Consider the following 15,378-nt stretch of genomic DNA (forward strand, 5'->3'; position numbering starts at 1 on the left):
ATTTATACTCGTACATAATACACAAGGAAATTCTTCCAAAAAAAAAAAAAGAAGGATAAAACTATTTGTACATGTAGATCTAGATCTATATATCCCGTGAAACTAATAGAAGATCGAGATAGTTTACAAAACTGAAACTTGTTCATCCCTAGCAGATTTGTATGTATGTTTATATATATTTCCATGTTTTTATAGACATGCTAGACCTTTAGCTTCAGATCCTTTGATAATTCTAAGCCTTTTGCAAGAACTTATAAACATCTCCCATGGTACATCACCAACAAGCATCCAATCACCATCCTTGTCTTCATATGTTGGTGCATAATCAGATCCATTATATCCTTCTCTTTCTGAATACACTCCTGAAATTATTCAACATAAAAACATAAGTATATTTCTACTTAAGACTTTACTATTTTATATTATATACACTGACAGTATAACACGAAACTTACCAATAGTGCACTTGAACATGCTTTGTAAAGCCTTGAGTAGCTCTTGATAACTTTTGTAAACCTGAAGATCAATTTTCCTCAAATAAGGTGCTCCATCCATGCTAACTTTTAAATACATTCCTGAGGAATTATTATCAGATTCTGATAATTTAGACACATGATTTTTCCTGTATGATCGAACTGGTGGCCAACCAACAACTTGTGCTCTGAAATTATCATAACAAAAAAAAAAAAATTGTTAAAAAATTGATCCATTATTTTCAAAAAAAAAAAAAAAAGTAAAAAACAAACAACACTTACTTTGGTGCAGGAGCTGAGTCTTGTTGTTCATTTTCATTTACACTACTAGATGAAGGTCTTTTTCTGCTATTTTTAGAAGTACTAGTTGATGTTGAAGATTCATCGTTTATTATCCCAGGCAAACCTAATCTTAGCTCAGTTGCCTCAAGATCATTGATATCCTTCTCGTAAATTCTCATGATTTAGAAAGAATGATTGATTTGAATTGCTGTGAATTGTGAGGATTGTTATATAGGAAAAAGACAATATGTAGGCGAGTTATTCTTTGTGTGTGCATGAATCTCATAAATAATAACACGGAGAAAACAACTCGCCTACGATTCGTTGTCAATACGCGCTTGCTTGCAGCCAGGTAAACAGACGCACGTTGGGTGCGATTTTTGCACGGAAGTTACGTTAGTTTTGGAACACAAATTTGATGCAACAGGGAATGGTGTCCCTCACATAACCGGCAATGAGGGAACACAAGAGGGACACTCCACACGCTAGTATTCAATGCCTTTGCTACCGAAAATCGACAGATTTTTATTAAGTGAAAGAATAAATATACAGACTAATTAATCAAGAGAGTTCAACATCTACAGTATACTTTCTCTATCCCTAGTTATTTGTCTACTTTTGAATTAACACATCTATTAAGAAAATAATTATTTGATTTAGCGAGTTTATCATTTTACTCATATTAATTATGACGTGGATAAATTAAAAATTTAAGATTTAGCAAAAATTCTATATTTTTCACAGTAATCAATTAAGAGTATAATAGGTAAGAATTTTTTATTTGTCAAAATAGACAAGTAAGAACAAAATAGAGTATATATATAAAGTAAATTTAACTATTAATAAATAGTAGATGAACCGCTGACCATAAGCTAGCTCCACCCTTGATCGAGGGTGGAGCTAGCAAAGGTCGAACATATATATATATATATATGGTTTAAAGGGTAGTGCTAAATGGTCAAAAAAAGTGTTCAGAAATTCAAAAGAATTAAAATAAACAGCTCTTTTTTCTATTTTTTAATCAAAATATACTAAAGTTAAAATGAAAATGTTCAAAAAGGTAACGTAAAATATCATTTATAAATTTTATCTAAATTCTTCTGGCCAGAAAGATTTTCCGATATTATATATAAGACCTCTTGCATTTCTCGTATTTCTATTCTTCGTATTTTTGACTTTTTAATAAATTTTTTGACTCCGACACTGATAATGATGAGTTAGTTTGACGAAATGGAGGGAAGAATTAACGTTACGTTACATGGAAGTTGGAACTGACGCGATTATAAGGATATATATTTTTTTTTTTGTAAATAAGATACAGATGTATGTAAACATAAAAACATTTAACACGGCCGTGATTACATGCGTAAATTTTGTTCATAACAGAAGACGTTTAATGTTTAAAATTATTTTTAATATAAATGAAATTTCAAATACAGAGATTATATTATTGTGGACATTGTCAAATAACTAAGTGAGATTAACATGAATAATAAATAAATAAAGTCATTAAGTATAGTATTAAATAAGAAATATGTCTTTTTAGATCGATTCTTAATTTTAAGTCTTTGCTATTATTTAGAGATATAAGTTTAAATTTACTGCTAATTTTGTTTTGATATAGCTGTTCTACTTTTTTGTAATAGTTTTAAAAAGAATATTTTCTTATTCATTTAAATTATTTTACAAAATCTTCATTTTTAAAATTATATGTCAAGTTAAAATAAGATAAATAAATTAAAATGGAAAAAATATTTATTACAATTTTTAGTGTATAAATTTAAAACAAACACAAAAAAAAGTCTAATCTGATATAATTTTTTCTTTTGGATTTTTCATTCAATTCGATATGTATTTTGAAATACAATTCAATTTAAATTTATATCAAATAATTTCTTATTAACGTTTTTTAATAAAAACGATTTCGTTTTAAAAAATTTAATACGAATTGGATATGAATTCTTCCAGCATATTAGTGTCAGATCATGGGCAGAAATCAACATGTGAAATGGGTCCCTTAGGTGTCGGTTGATGAAATTTAAGGTCAATTATTAATTAGGACCCTACCTATTCAAATTGAATACCCATTTTTTTTTAAAAAAAAAAATACCCATTTTTATCTAAATTATATTTTTTTCCATATAATTTATACGATATAATTAGACTTGATTACGTGTTTATTTCATTGAAAGACCTTGACTTTACCTAGCTCCACTATGATCATATTCTTAGACTAACAATATTGCAATTAGGGTTCCTCCTCAAATTTTAATAAGGTCAAATTCTATGTACTCGTAATAATCTCTAAAATTTGTAAACTTCTATTAATTTGATTTTTATCCGCATCTCTTTCGTCTAGTATATATCAATTGAGTTAATATACTTATTAATCGGGTGATCATCTGACAAATCGAATATATTTCTTTTACATTACAAACCAAACAGAGGTGTGTTTTCGAAGTTTGAATGACCTTTGTGGCCAGCTATTACATAAAGGAATGCGAAAATGTATAAGTACCCCCTCCCCCAATCTATGCCCGAAATCTCATAAACACACTCATACTATATCAAGATTTTATTATCTCTGGACTTATTTTATAAATAATTTTCTACCCTTTTCGACATACGTGACACTATCTTCCGAGTCCAGCGGATGCTGACAATTTTTTCAAGCTATCTGGTTGATAGTGCCACATAGACAAAAAAAATAGAAAATTATTCATAAAATAAATTCAAAAAAATAATATGACCTTAATATAATATAAATATGTCGAAAATTTCAAACATTGGTTAGATTACTTATACATTTTCCCTCTGGGAATTTCATCCACACATTTAAATTTTGAACATGGAATTAATAAATGTCGATTCAATTGCAGCAACTTTAATTTGACAGTGAATACATTTAATTAGTTAATAGACTCATACTAGCAGTAAGAGTTACGTTAATTGGTTGGTCAATGGATGAGAACCTCAATTTTCCACCAATTAGATAACGTTACGTTGGAGTCTCCCATTGCTACTCAATGCCAATCAATATCTCAGTTTAATTAATTACTTATAAAGTAATATTATTAGTATTATGACTTTATAAATGTAATTTTATAAATCAGACTATATGTGTGTATGTACAAGAATTTTAGTTCAAGGAGTTGTCATTTTGTTTGACGATTGTTTTCTTTGTTATAATTTTTTTTATATTATCGTATTAATCGTAATATTATTTCGTTTTTTTAAAAAAATTTCATCAAAAATGACCTCGTACTCAGGAGGTGTATGCAAAATTACTTAAAGTAAATGATTATACTTATAGAGAAAAAAAAAAAGAACTACATACAAGATATAAGTATTCATTTTATTTAACTGAAATCCGATATTAAAATATCAAATTAAGATAATAATTAACGTATTTGATATTTTCGTGGCATTATGTGATTTAAAAGCATGCACGTACTATTAAAATTAATAAGGCAGATTTTAACCACATATATATATTGAGTCCAACTTAATTTGGGTATATTTGAAAGGGTTATCGATTAATGGGGTCACCTAAAAATTTAAATGTATTGTTAGATGAACAAAATCAGACAATATCACGCTTCAAAAATGTAAATGTCGGGTTGCCTTTCTGTGCAATTAATACCTATTATATGGTGTTATATTATAGTAATGTGTTATCTATGTTTTTAATTATTTGTCAATTTTGTTTTTTGTAGTTGTATCTAATTATTTGTCGATTTTGATAAATCAAGAAAGGATAATTCTTTTTTACCTATCATATCCACAATTAAATAACTAATTACTTTGAAATACGTAGAACTTTTTATCCACTTCATAATTAACAGGGGTTTAAATGGTAAGCTCACTACGTCATTAATTATTTTCTTAATATGCGTGTCAATTCAAAAGTGGATAAGTAAAAAGGGACAGAGGGAGTATTATATTAATAAATATAGTGTTTGAATAGATTATGTTGTTTTTTATTGTTACATAATGTCATATATTCAAAATTTGAAATGATAAACCTACAAGAAAGATAGAATACAAGATAGTGCTACTCCAAAAAAAATATGTAAAATAAATAAGGATAAAATGAGAAAAAAATATTAAGATTACTTATGTTATTTAGGACAAGTTGCAAACATAAATCAAGAATGTATCATGGGTATTCTTTGGTGGTATGTAATAATATTATAATCAATATATTCATGTTTTTTTTTCACTCGATATTCGAATTTCGTATTGAAACCCGAAAACTTAGCTTAGGAAAGAAGAACAGACAAGAAGGGTCCCCTACTCCAATTATATTTACTAAACACATTAAACCTTGCTTATATTTGGACTTAAGTTATCTCTTTCATTTTTTCAAAATATTATCCACTACTATTATAATTCAAAAATAGTACTTTAATTTTTAACAAGTAAAATAGGGCAACATGATCGACAACAATGGATCCTTACTTGCGGTAGATTCGTTTTAAAAGCTTTCAATCCGTCTCAATTTATACAACATAATTAATATATTAACATGTAGTATTTAAATATACAATTCTTAAATTTTAACAAATAATTTACATATTTTAAAACTGCATAGAAAGCACTAATTCAAGTTATGAAATTTAATAAATATAAATTATAGTAAACTTCTTTGGTTTAACTTTAGAGATCCGTAACTTATATTTAAATTGTATCATATAAATAGAAACAAAATAAATACCTCCGTTTACGTAATTATATAATAAATTCCAATATTTCACATCCCATTATTTATATTGGACGACTAAACATACATTGTATCAAGACATGCTTTCATTGCTCAAACGATAAGTGCGTACGTGCCGGGATGGAGGAGAGGATGACAACTACCAAAAGGGATAAGGTTAATGTAAAAAAAAAATAAACGTATTATTTAACTGATAGTTATGTCTTCTAATTTTAAATTTGTATAAATAAACTATCTAAAAGTTGTACAAATAGATATACACATTCTATATGATGTTCTAGCCTGACAATTTATATCCTATACGATATTCATTGTCTAGTTATTCAATTGTATACAAACATAAATGTTTACTAATATAGATTCGCGAGTTATAGATTATAAATGTCCATCCAAGCCAAGTAAAATGATTGTGAACCACACGTGTGAGGAATTAAATGTTGATGGTGAGATGTGGGCCTTACCACACGTGTAATTGAGTTTTTGGACTTTGTTGACTTTTGAGGAAGGCTAATGATACTTTGCTGTCTGTAGGTATGGGTTGGGTTTGGGTCCAGCCCCTTTTGGCCTATTATCTATGCATCCTATACACCGCATGTGCGCCCATCATCTGTCACTTCCAACTTTAATCATATGGTGAGCCCATTTCATCCTTAATTTAAATTCAGATATTTCGATTTAAGCTCTCGATATGAAGATAATTTCTATTTCTAATGTCACCCTAAATGAATTCTGACATGTAGTAATTAGTCTAAACACCGAGCAAGAAACCAAAATTATATCTATATATGTTTAATCATTTGAGTTTTGTAGTAAAGTCCAGCTAAAAAGTAAGTAATAATATGAAGGATGAGAGCTAAAAAGATTGCACCCTTTCACAAAATATAGAAAAAGAACTCATACAAAGTAAAGTATTCGACCTTAAGCATTAAATGTCAAAAAGATTACATCTTATTTGCAAGGGAAAAAAGTGTATTGTAAGCATGATTATTTCCAGTCCCCTTGAACTTATTCATCACCTCTAAGCGTAAACGCAACGAAAGGTTCTGCATGCTCATCAAATTCAAGCCAATGGATAAAATTCTATTTGGCTAACTTTTGATGCCACCATTCAAATTTTCCCTCACCACTCTTACTACAGGTGACGAGTCGGGGGCTCACCTCAATTCGTCAATCGACTTGATCACCAAATCTGCATTGTTCTTGGACTTCATAATTAGCTCAGCATTGGGCCTGTCATTGTAATCTATCTGTGGAAAGAATTTAGCAATGAACCAAAATATTGTTTCAATACCCAATGAACAAAAAGGAATTGAGCTAGATGATATCTTAAAAGGGATTAACAGTTAACTGTTAATTTTAATTGTTCTTTCTTTCAAAAAAGAGCCGTATTAGAAGTGAGGCGCTTACCCTCCATTTAGCAACATTAGGGGACTTTCCTATAACATAGATGAGAGAGCGCCAATTAGTCTACATTACCCAGTGTTTTTCTACATCTTTTCTAGTTAAAAGAGTTGAAACAATAGTTGGAATAGTACCTGTAGATATATGTCTCTTCAGGACACGTTGCATTGCTTTCTCAAGATCAACATCGACGAACCTAAAAGTAAATACATATAAGACAAGCGTCTTACCACATCAAGAACAACTAAAGCTTTGTTCTCATATAATGCTGCAAAGTAGCCAGGCTTTTAACAATTCAACGGATCCTGTTACCAGCGCGCTTTGATAACCTATAGCTAAGAAACTCAGGATACCACATCTACTGTATATGAATAAAACAGGCATTTTCTGGTTTTAGCAACATAGTTTCAGGGATCTTGACATTGATCCCTTTCTTAAACCATCCGGTATCTGGTACCACTAGTCTGACAAATCCAGGTTCATGTTGCATAGGGCCCATTAAAATAAGAGGTGCTCCCAAGCAGGAGTTTCTCCATTTTCATGGCTTGAATCCAAGACCTTTCGTTAAGGGGGAACGTATCCCATCCCACTATATCCTTTGGTGATATCTTGATATTGATTCACAAATACATCCCATTAATTGATAGAAGTCAAATAATCAGTAAACCAATAGCAAAGACATATCACAAACTCAATTACATCTTTTGAGCTAGGCAACGTAAACTCAATTTTTTACTTGCAGAAAAACTCAAAGTTATCCCTCAGAATCCAGTTTACTATATTAAGGTGAACAAGGTGCGTTCACCAGGGATTCCTTCCCTGTTGTCTAAAGAAAAACATGGATCAGAAAGATCATCTTACCATTTCTCATCAAACATGGAGGATACCTCCTTCCAAGCACCATCTCTAAGAAGCAGATAATTACCTTCAACTATCACTATTTTGTGTCTGCAAAACTCACCATGAAAAAAAATATATAAAAAGGGAAGAGGCAACGTTAGCAACAGGCAAAAGAACTTCACCATATGTCTATTCCTTCTGCGTCTTTAGAAACTTATTTAATTATCCAATCAAATTATTGAAATATCAGCAGACACCTATGAAAGAGCAATTAATAATTAGTTATCCAGTGCCCACAAGTATGAAAAAGTTATAACAGAAGTAGCACAAACATATTGAGAACACTGATTGAGCTAACACTTCCAATAAGAAGACACCTCAGCAGGCCTGCATATCTAAAACATTACCCAGCGGCCAGCTTTCACAGTTGCATAACGTAATTCTTCACTTCAAATCTGACCATTACATAGAGCATTAACAAAATTCAAAGAAATGAACTGATAAACTTATATTCTTTGCTCATTCATCCATTCATCAATATCCCCTCAAAATAGTGAATTGAACACACAAGATTGATACACACTTAGAATTTGATAGGGTGCAATCACAGACAGAAAATAGCATCCAAACTAGATATAAACTTACTGAAGGTTCACAAAGATATCATCTTCTACAGGATCTCCTACACCATGGTCAAAAGACGGACAGTACACTGATCCCTTGCAGAAAAAAGAATACCAGATCTTAGAATTTTCACTAGATGAACAGAGCAAGGGAGAGGCAAGCAGAATAATGACCTCCTCTCTTGATGAAACATGATGTTACATCAGAATTCAAGCCCACACAAAATTAACTCAAAAGGCTAAAAAATCCGTTCATGAAGTAAATATTCACTCACCTGATCTTTAAGAGTCTTGAGGCATTCTAGCAGTAAATTGGGGTCAAACGTCCATGGAGCTGATTCAACATAAAAAGATACCAGAGAGAGGATTAAAACTTAAACTAGAAATTAATGCTTAAACTGTGTACAAACTTATTAGCTATCTGCTGTGGGGAAAAAAAGAACTCACCGCCCCTTCTTGCGTGTGCTTCCTTTGGATCCTATGAAACAGGCTGACCAGTTAGTTGTTGGACTGTTACAAAGTTTGAAATGAAATCTGCTAAACACATGCTCCATCCACAATATATGTACCAAGTGTCACTTATAACTCTAATTCAAAAGAAAAAGGCTGAAAAAGTATTTTATAGCACCCAAAGGTGTGGCCTAGTAGTCAATGAAGTGCGTTGAGCAACATGAGGTTTAGTGAACAGACTTACCTGGTACCTATTGGTGGTGGTAGGTATCAAGCTGACCCGGACACCATGGTTATCAAAACATAAAAAGTATTGTTTTATATATGCGTCTCCGCTGTTGTTGTTTTTATATTACTCTTCCATCTCTTGTTGAAGTTATTTAATCTTCTCCTCTTGTTTCTTTCATTTCTTTTTTTTCCATTTGGCCTTTTTTCCTTTTTTTTTCTTTTTTCGGATGACTATGGTGTCCGGGCCAGCTTTCACGCACCTCGACTAATTCCACGGTTTACCTTTTGCCTACCACCAGCAACAGGTACTAGGACAGGTGGGAAGAATCACCAAGTGTTTGTCTCCAGTGAGTATTGAACCTAAGACCTCAAGATTCTCAACCACTGCATTGACCACTAGGTCACACCCTAGGGTGCTTTTGTTGTTGTTATTGTGTGGGTTAAGGGTGGGGGTGGGGAGGTTAAGTAGGAAACAAGACTAACTCAACATTTGTCCTTTGTCCTGTCTTATATCTAGAGTAGTCGAAACCAGCTAACAATGCACATCAAGCAACAAGGCTTTGTCCATTTTTCATAGATTCAAATGTTTTGACCAAAAATAAAGAAATTGCAGTCAAATGAAGCAATATGAATAATAAGAAACCATTACGAAATCCTACCTCCATTGCATCAAGCTGATGACGATAAAGGTGGAATCCATCCATTGGAAGAACAATAGCAACTTCTGGAGGCTCAACTTGAGAATCAAAGGAACGAGACTTTTGGGGCCATAACTTATTGACTCTCTTAACTACTTCAGATGCAACAGTGCTCTTTCCAGCACCGGGAGGGCCAGCAAGACCAACAATATGCCTGCATAATTAGGAAAGTTGTTCTCCTTAAGAGACCTCTTTGAATCAGCCAACATGCCAATTTAGTTGAGTGTTTGTTGATAATAATAGCAGCTTGTAGTTATAAAAGCCATGAAGCACAAGCAATGTGAAAAAAACAGAGATGACAGAAGTAAATAATACAAATATCAAGAAAATGATACTTTTTAATATACATAAAAGCAAAAAATATGCATATTTGAGTCAATGAGTAGATGTTTGTAGCCATAAACATCATAATCACTAAATTAAGATACACAATTCTACTCATTTAAATGATTCAATGCATGTTATGTTATCTAGACTCAGAGATGTGTTTTATATTATCGATATTGGCTCAACTTCCAATTTTGAAACTCAGACATGCATATTTTTATTATTGAGACTGACTCACTGCTGATTTAGGGACTATGATATTTATGTATATTCACTCTGTTATTAACATATTTACACAGATAAAAGAGACATACATTCTGGTTGTCACTTCTTGGGGGTATATCTTCTTCTTTCTTCTTCCTTTTTTTCCCCTTTGGGAGTACAGACTACAGGGTCTGTCGTCTGAGTCTCGCTTTTCCTTTTCTCTATGGCACAGGTCATATTATTCCTCTATTGGATACATCTCATTCACATAACCAGCCAAATGCTAGAGGCAGACTAGAAATAGCAAAATTTAAAGGAATCATCTCTTCTTCATTTTCCCTATTCCAGGTCTCAGTCAGTATTTAGTAAGGCCTTAAAGTTAGGAAGTGATGTAATTCAAAATAAACCATGGTTATCTTGAAAAGCCACAAGTAGCAACCGAGATTTCGGCTTTGAGATGCAGATAAGCATCTAACAGCTTTGCAAAAGGACAACTTACTTGAAATTAGGGCTTGATGCTGCTGCTGCAGTTGGAACAAGGTGTTCAGCCAAAGCATCATATATGTCATCCATGCACCTACAAGGTACACAAATATGAAGTAAAACATATAAATGCAAATTAATAAAGAATATTACAGTTGTATAAGGTGGACAAAGCTAAACTTTACCCATCACAAGGGAAGATTTTCTCAAGCCGAGTGGGACATGCAACTGCACAGGCTTTATCTTTTAGCATATAGGCAGGAAACACATAATAGCTATGAAATAGCCATATGTAGAAAAGGAGGCATCTACTATCTATTGAAGAGAAAACAGGACATATTCAGTCTAGATTGTTTCAACCTTTCCAGTCAGAGACTGATTTGTTTCCGGAGTTGAGCTATCCTTTTAAAGTAATAAGTAGTCTTGCTGGTAGCACAGATAAAGGCCTACTATGTGAGAAATCATATTGAGGATAGGATTAGGCAAGACCAAGCCAATAGAAACAAAAATACAACAAACAAAAAACAAACAACTAATATTAAGTGTCAACCACAAATGGACGTGGCCTGGTCTTGCGATGTAGTCCATGTATTATACAAAGAAAATCTTATAGACAGGTACAGCTCATATCAATCTATACCATCATTATTCAATACTAATTCTCCTCCTCTATCACTCCAGATGCCTTTTCATCCTCTTAAAGTCTCTTTTAACTTTCCTGCATTCACATTCCAGCATGAGACCATTGTACGAGCAATATAAACTCCTATAATTTAACTTGATCAATCTACACAAAAACAAAAAAGGAGTCCACAAGCTCGGTGGTTGCTTGCGTCGTAATATTGGTACTGGTATTTCATCTCCAAGGAACATGAAACACACCAATTGCTCGTCCTACTTTGCAAGCATTAAATAATACACTAGAGTGATTTGTCCTATATCTAAGGAAGAACTACATCTCCATTTGTCATAGGCCTGTTCAGAACTGAATGAATGAATGAACACTAGGCCTGCCTGAAAAAATGCAATAGTGCAGCATGGTCACCATACTGTTGACCAAATATTGAACAGAGATGAGTCCCACAACATTGGGAAGTTCTTTCGCACATATGCCTCAGGAACGATGCCAGTAAAACATAGTTGGTATAGAATTGACAAACTCACTGCAACCAAGTCAGCCAGTAATTCCAGAAAGAGCGAGTGTCTAGTTTTCATATAAATTATATTGAGAATCCCAGTCCATATAATCAGACAGTTAGTTATGAAGAGGTCCCTAAATGAGCTGCTCGTGCTAATAACTTGACTTGCACAACCAGGAATGCAGCTTAGAGAAGTGCATATGGCCCTATCCAATTCAGAATATACAACGACATGTCTGAAATTGAGTAAAGAAATGAGGCAAGATCCTATCTTCAGTTCTTCACTCATTAAACGAGAAAATGAATGCTATAAATTGATGTATATGGAGCCACAGAGTGATTAAAAACATCCAGAACTTTTGCAGTGTCTATTCATAGAAGAAACTATTTCGAATTTCGACCTTCTTCCATTAGCTTCAACCACCAGAAACAATAGAAAACACGCTATGAGATGACACATAACCCACTTAGTCAGCTCTTACGAATTGGAGGTCTCTTTTGGTTGCTTAACAAAGTCTCACAGAAGAATATGTAAAAATCAGCAGTACAAAATGACTGATAAAGAAAATAGCCAGTAAGAAAAAACTAGAGAAAAGCACTTATCATGCCTCACGCCCAATAAATGCTCTTAATAACGAAATCTTGCAAGCAGTATGATCCTACTAGGACAGTATCGTAGGCTGATATAGATAATAGGAGCAAAAGGAGACTGAAAAAGCAATAAAGTTCAACAAGCAAATCCAAGAAACAAAAGAAGGCATTAGGGTACGGCAGAACAGAAATAGTTGAAACTTTAAAGTTCAAAATATTTGTTATGTGGTTTTGGATAGCCAGCATACCCAGCTTCTATGACAGGAATCTCTCTCTCTCGGCTACATGAAACCTGAAAAAGAGATACAAATTACATTTGCAAACTGCACTCATCATCAATGATTTTAAAAACGAGATACTTTCATACATCTAGACAAATATACAGGTCTAATCAAATGAAAACAAAACTGTCTTTATTCCACATCTTCTCAGTTTTATACAAGTCAAGTTATCCATAGAAACTGAACCTGCAACAGACTCCACTTCCGAGTACGAAAACCAGCTTGACAGAGTGAAGTTCCAGTTGCATTCTTCGTGGACAAAGGAGACGCATAACACTTAATCCACACAGGAAAGTCTTCTCTTTTGCTCAACAATGTCTCTGCAAAGCCCAAATTATTGTTTTAAACTATTATCTTTGAAGTATACGTAATATAATGTTCAACTCCGGCTGTCAACACCAATCCAAACCCCAGATAAAAGAATAGTCCGTCGAACACCCTTCACCCAAAAATTATCCTCCGAATATAACGTCTAAGTATTACTTTTCACACTTACATATCCATATGTTAGATTTTGAACACTCTTTGCAGAAACTCGCCACAATTGGCAACATAAAAGGCGAAATTGGCACCGGAATAATTTTATTCTTTCAATTGCTTATCTGTATTGTTCACTACGATCGCATACATTTCCATAATCGAAAATTTTAATGTTAAATATACAATAATTGCAACAAAAATTATTTAGCAAACGGAAATTGATCAATAAATGGAATCAAGAGTATAGCAGTTGAACAATATGATTTTTGTTGAATTATTATTAATCTATAGTAATTATAGAGTAAATTTAAATCCTAAAAACCTGAAAATGGATATCGGAGTTTCGTGAAGGTCGCCGGGAACGATGAAGCCTCCATTGGAGCAGTCGAGATTTTTCATTTTCAGGACAATATATCCCTTATGTTTTGGGGGTAAAACGGTAATAATCCATTAACTACGTACGTCACCACTTGGATCCTTCATCTTTACCAAAAGTGTTCACTTTTGCTCCTTTTGATTTAATTTGACACACTTTTAAGAAAATAATAGATAAAATAATAATTTTATTGTTATAAAATGAAAATAATAAATTAAAATTAAGAAGAGTAAAATAAAGGAAGAGAAAGTAATAGTACTTCATCTAATTCATAAAGAATAACCTGATTTGATTTGACATGAATTTAAGAATATGAAAAAGATTTTTGTATCTTGTGATCTTAAACTAAAGTTAGATTTAAATGTATAAAATTACTCTTTGATCTTATGACCTTAAATATGCCACGTGGAAAGTTGAAATTAAAATATTACTAAAAAAGAAAATGATCATTCTCTTTGAAACATACTATAAAAAAAAGAGATCATTCTTTTTTAAACGGACAAGTAATAACTTTTCTTTCTTATTGAATGTTTTTACTTCTTCTTGTTCATCTTTCATATTACAAAGAGAAGATACATATAGGCTAAGAAATTTAGGCACGAAGTTACTTGGCCACGAAGTTTACTTGGGCACAGAGTATATATATTATGTGCACATCTATTTATAACTCCAGCTTGAATATTCAAGTAAAAATAAATTTAGTGAAAGAAAAAAAAGAGTTCAGTAGTACGCATTGTTTGTTGCCTCACTAAAAATTTTTATCATAAAAATTCAATGGGATAAAATCTGGTTAAGAAAAAAAGAGTTCAGTGCGTATTTGCTTCCCCTAAAGAAAACATTACCTAATATCTTGAAAATGACATATTCCGACCTTGTAATTCACCTTCTCAAAGATTGAAGTTAGCAATGTCTTGGTGAATACGATTCGTTGAACATTTATTTCATTCTTATTTCGAAGATCATGAGTAAGAAGAAGAAATTCACTAAAATATATTTTGATTAGTCTTCATTGATTTGTCCTCCTCTTAGTTGAGCACATGCAATATTGTCTTCATATAATGTTGTTGAAATATCTCTTTTCAAAGGAAGGCTACATATTTTTTGGATATGTTTATAGATCTCATCCAATTATATTTTGACGATAACTTAATATCTGATCTTGTCAATTTAGACAAATTGCTCACTTGAATTTTAAGTAGCAACAACGAAGCACTGAAAGATACTTTCACTTGTATGATAAGTAAATTGACTGTCTTGTGGAATAATTTGATATGACAGTATCCCGACATGAAAATAAATAATTTTCTTCAAGTCAAACTTCATAATCTCTTGCAATTTGACGGGCAATAAATATTGACACAATTGATCTAATAATTTATATTGATATTTAATTCACTGAATATCTCCACTGATAAGCTTGATGTTATATTTTGCATGTATACTAATAAAATTATTTGCTACGAATAATAATAGCAGGATACATAAGTGCATCAATTGCATGATATTTTCTAACCATTTTAATGAGATCCAAATTGATCTTTATGTTATGCAAGCTTACGATCATTGGAGTACTATTCAATGAAACCGTTATACAACCTTTTAAATCCTTCAGGATATTTCATATAATATTTACATTCTAACTAGATATGATATTCATTCATCATGCTTATTCAAGTTTTTCATATATTGTTAGATAAATAGAAACCTCATTACATCCATCTTAAGAGAATACGTCTCCGTACAATAACGCCAGGACTTCTGCGAAAAGTCTTTATTTTC

At 32.1% G+C, this 15,378-nt stretch overlaps 2 protein-coding genes across 4 annotated transcripts; both read right to left on the bottom strand.

The window, feature by feature from the left end:
* Positions 1-189: 189 nt before the first annotated feature.
* On the bottom strand, positions 190-934 carry IAA3 (protein). Its single transcript, NM_001279100.1, has 3 exons — positions 756-934; positions 456-661; positions 190-362 (listed from the first exon to the last, which is right to left on the bottom strand). Exons 1-3 carry the CDS (start codon positions 932-934, stop codon positions 190-192), a joined length of 558 nt encoding a protein of 185 aa, NP_001266029.1.
* Positions 935-6,325: 5,391 nt separating this feature from the next.
* Positions 6,326-13,704, bottom strand: LOC101244991 (ATP-dependent kinase-like protein notR'). 3 transcript variants are annotated; one of them, XM_069288740.1, is made up of 13 exons: positions 13,546-13,610; positions 12,930-13,063; positions 12,711-12,754; positions 10,918-11,047; positions 10,749-10,826; positions 9,680-9,872; positions 8,790-8,820; positions 8,618-8,676; positions 8,365-8,438; positions 7,741-7,827; positions 7,014-7,075; positions 6,886-6,914; positions 6,326-6,725 (listed from the first exon to the last, which is right to left on the bottom strand). In XM_069288740.1, the coding sequence occupies exons 4-13, from the start codon at positions 10,983-10,985 to the stop codon at positions 6,633-6,635; spliced, it is 774 nt and encodes a 257-aa protein (XP_069144841.1). In that variant the 5' UTR covers positions 10,986-11,047; positions 12,711-12,754; positions 12,930-13,063; positions 13,546-13,610; the 3' UTR covers positions 6,326-6,632. The 3 variants fall into 3 exon arrangements, with proteins under 3 accessions (XP_069144841.1, XP_004247213.1, XP_010326426.1); XM_004247165.5 differs by lacking the exon at positions 10,918-11,047 and having other exon boundaries at positions 13,546-13,704; XM_010328124.4 differs by lacking the exons at positions 6,886-6,914; positions 10,918-11,047 and having other exon boundaries at positions 13,546-13,704.
* Positions 13,705-15,378: the final 1,674 nt, after the last annotated feature.

The sequence above is a fragment of the Solanum lycopersicum genome, chromosome 9 (genome assembly GCF_036512215.1).
Source record: "Solanum lycopersicum chromosome 9, SLM_r2.1".
Lineage (NCBI taxonomy): Eukaryota > Viridiplantae > Streptophyta > Magnoliopsida > Solanales > Solanaceae > Solanum > Solanum lycopersicum.

Excerpts from the sequence above, each read along its gene's own strand:
- IAA3 (NM_001279100.1), bottom strand. The coding sequence starts at position 934 with ATGAGAATTTACGAGAAGGATATCAATGATCTTGAGGCAACTGAGCTA. Across the intron at positions 662-755 it reads GACTCAGCTCCTGCACCAAA|AGCACAAGTTGTTGGTTGGC; the intron begins GTAAGTGTTGTT and ends TGATAATTTCAG. Across the intron at positions 363-455 it reads CATGTTCAAGTGCACTATTG|GAGTGTATTCAGAAAGAGAA; the intron begins GTAAGTTTCGTG and ends GAATAATTTCAG.
- LOC101244991 (XM_004247165.5), bottom strand. The coding sequence starts at position 13,600 with ATGGAGGCTTCATCGTTCCCGGCGACCTTCACGAAACTCCGATATCCA. Across the intron at positions 8,677-8,789 it reads AGCACACGCAAGAAGGGGCG|CTCCATGGACGTTTGACCCC; the intron begins GTGAGTTCTTTT and ends ATGTTGAATCAG. Across the intron at positions 6,915-7,013 it reads GAAGAGACATATATCTACAG|GAAAGTCCCCTAATGTTGCT; the intron begins GTACTATTCCAA and ends TCTATGTTATAG.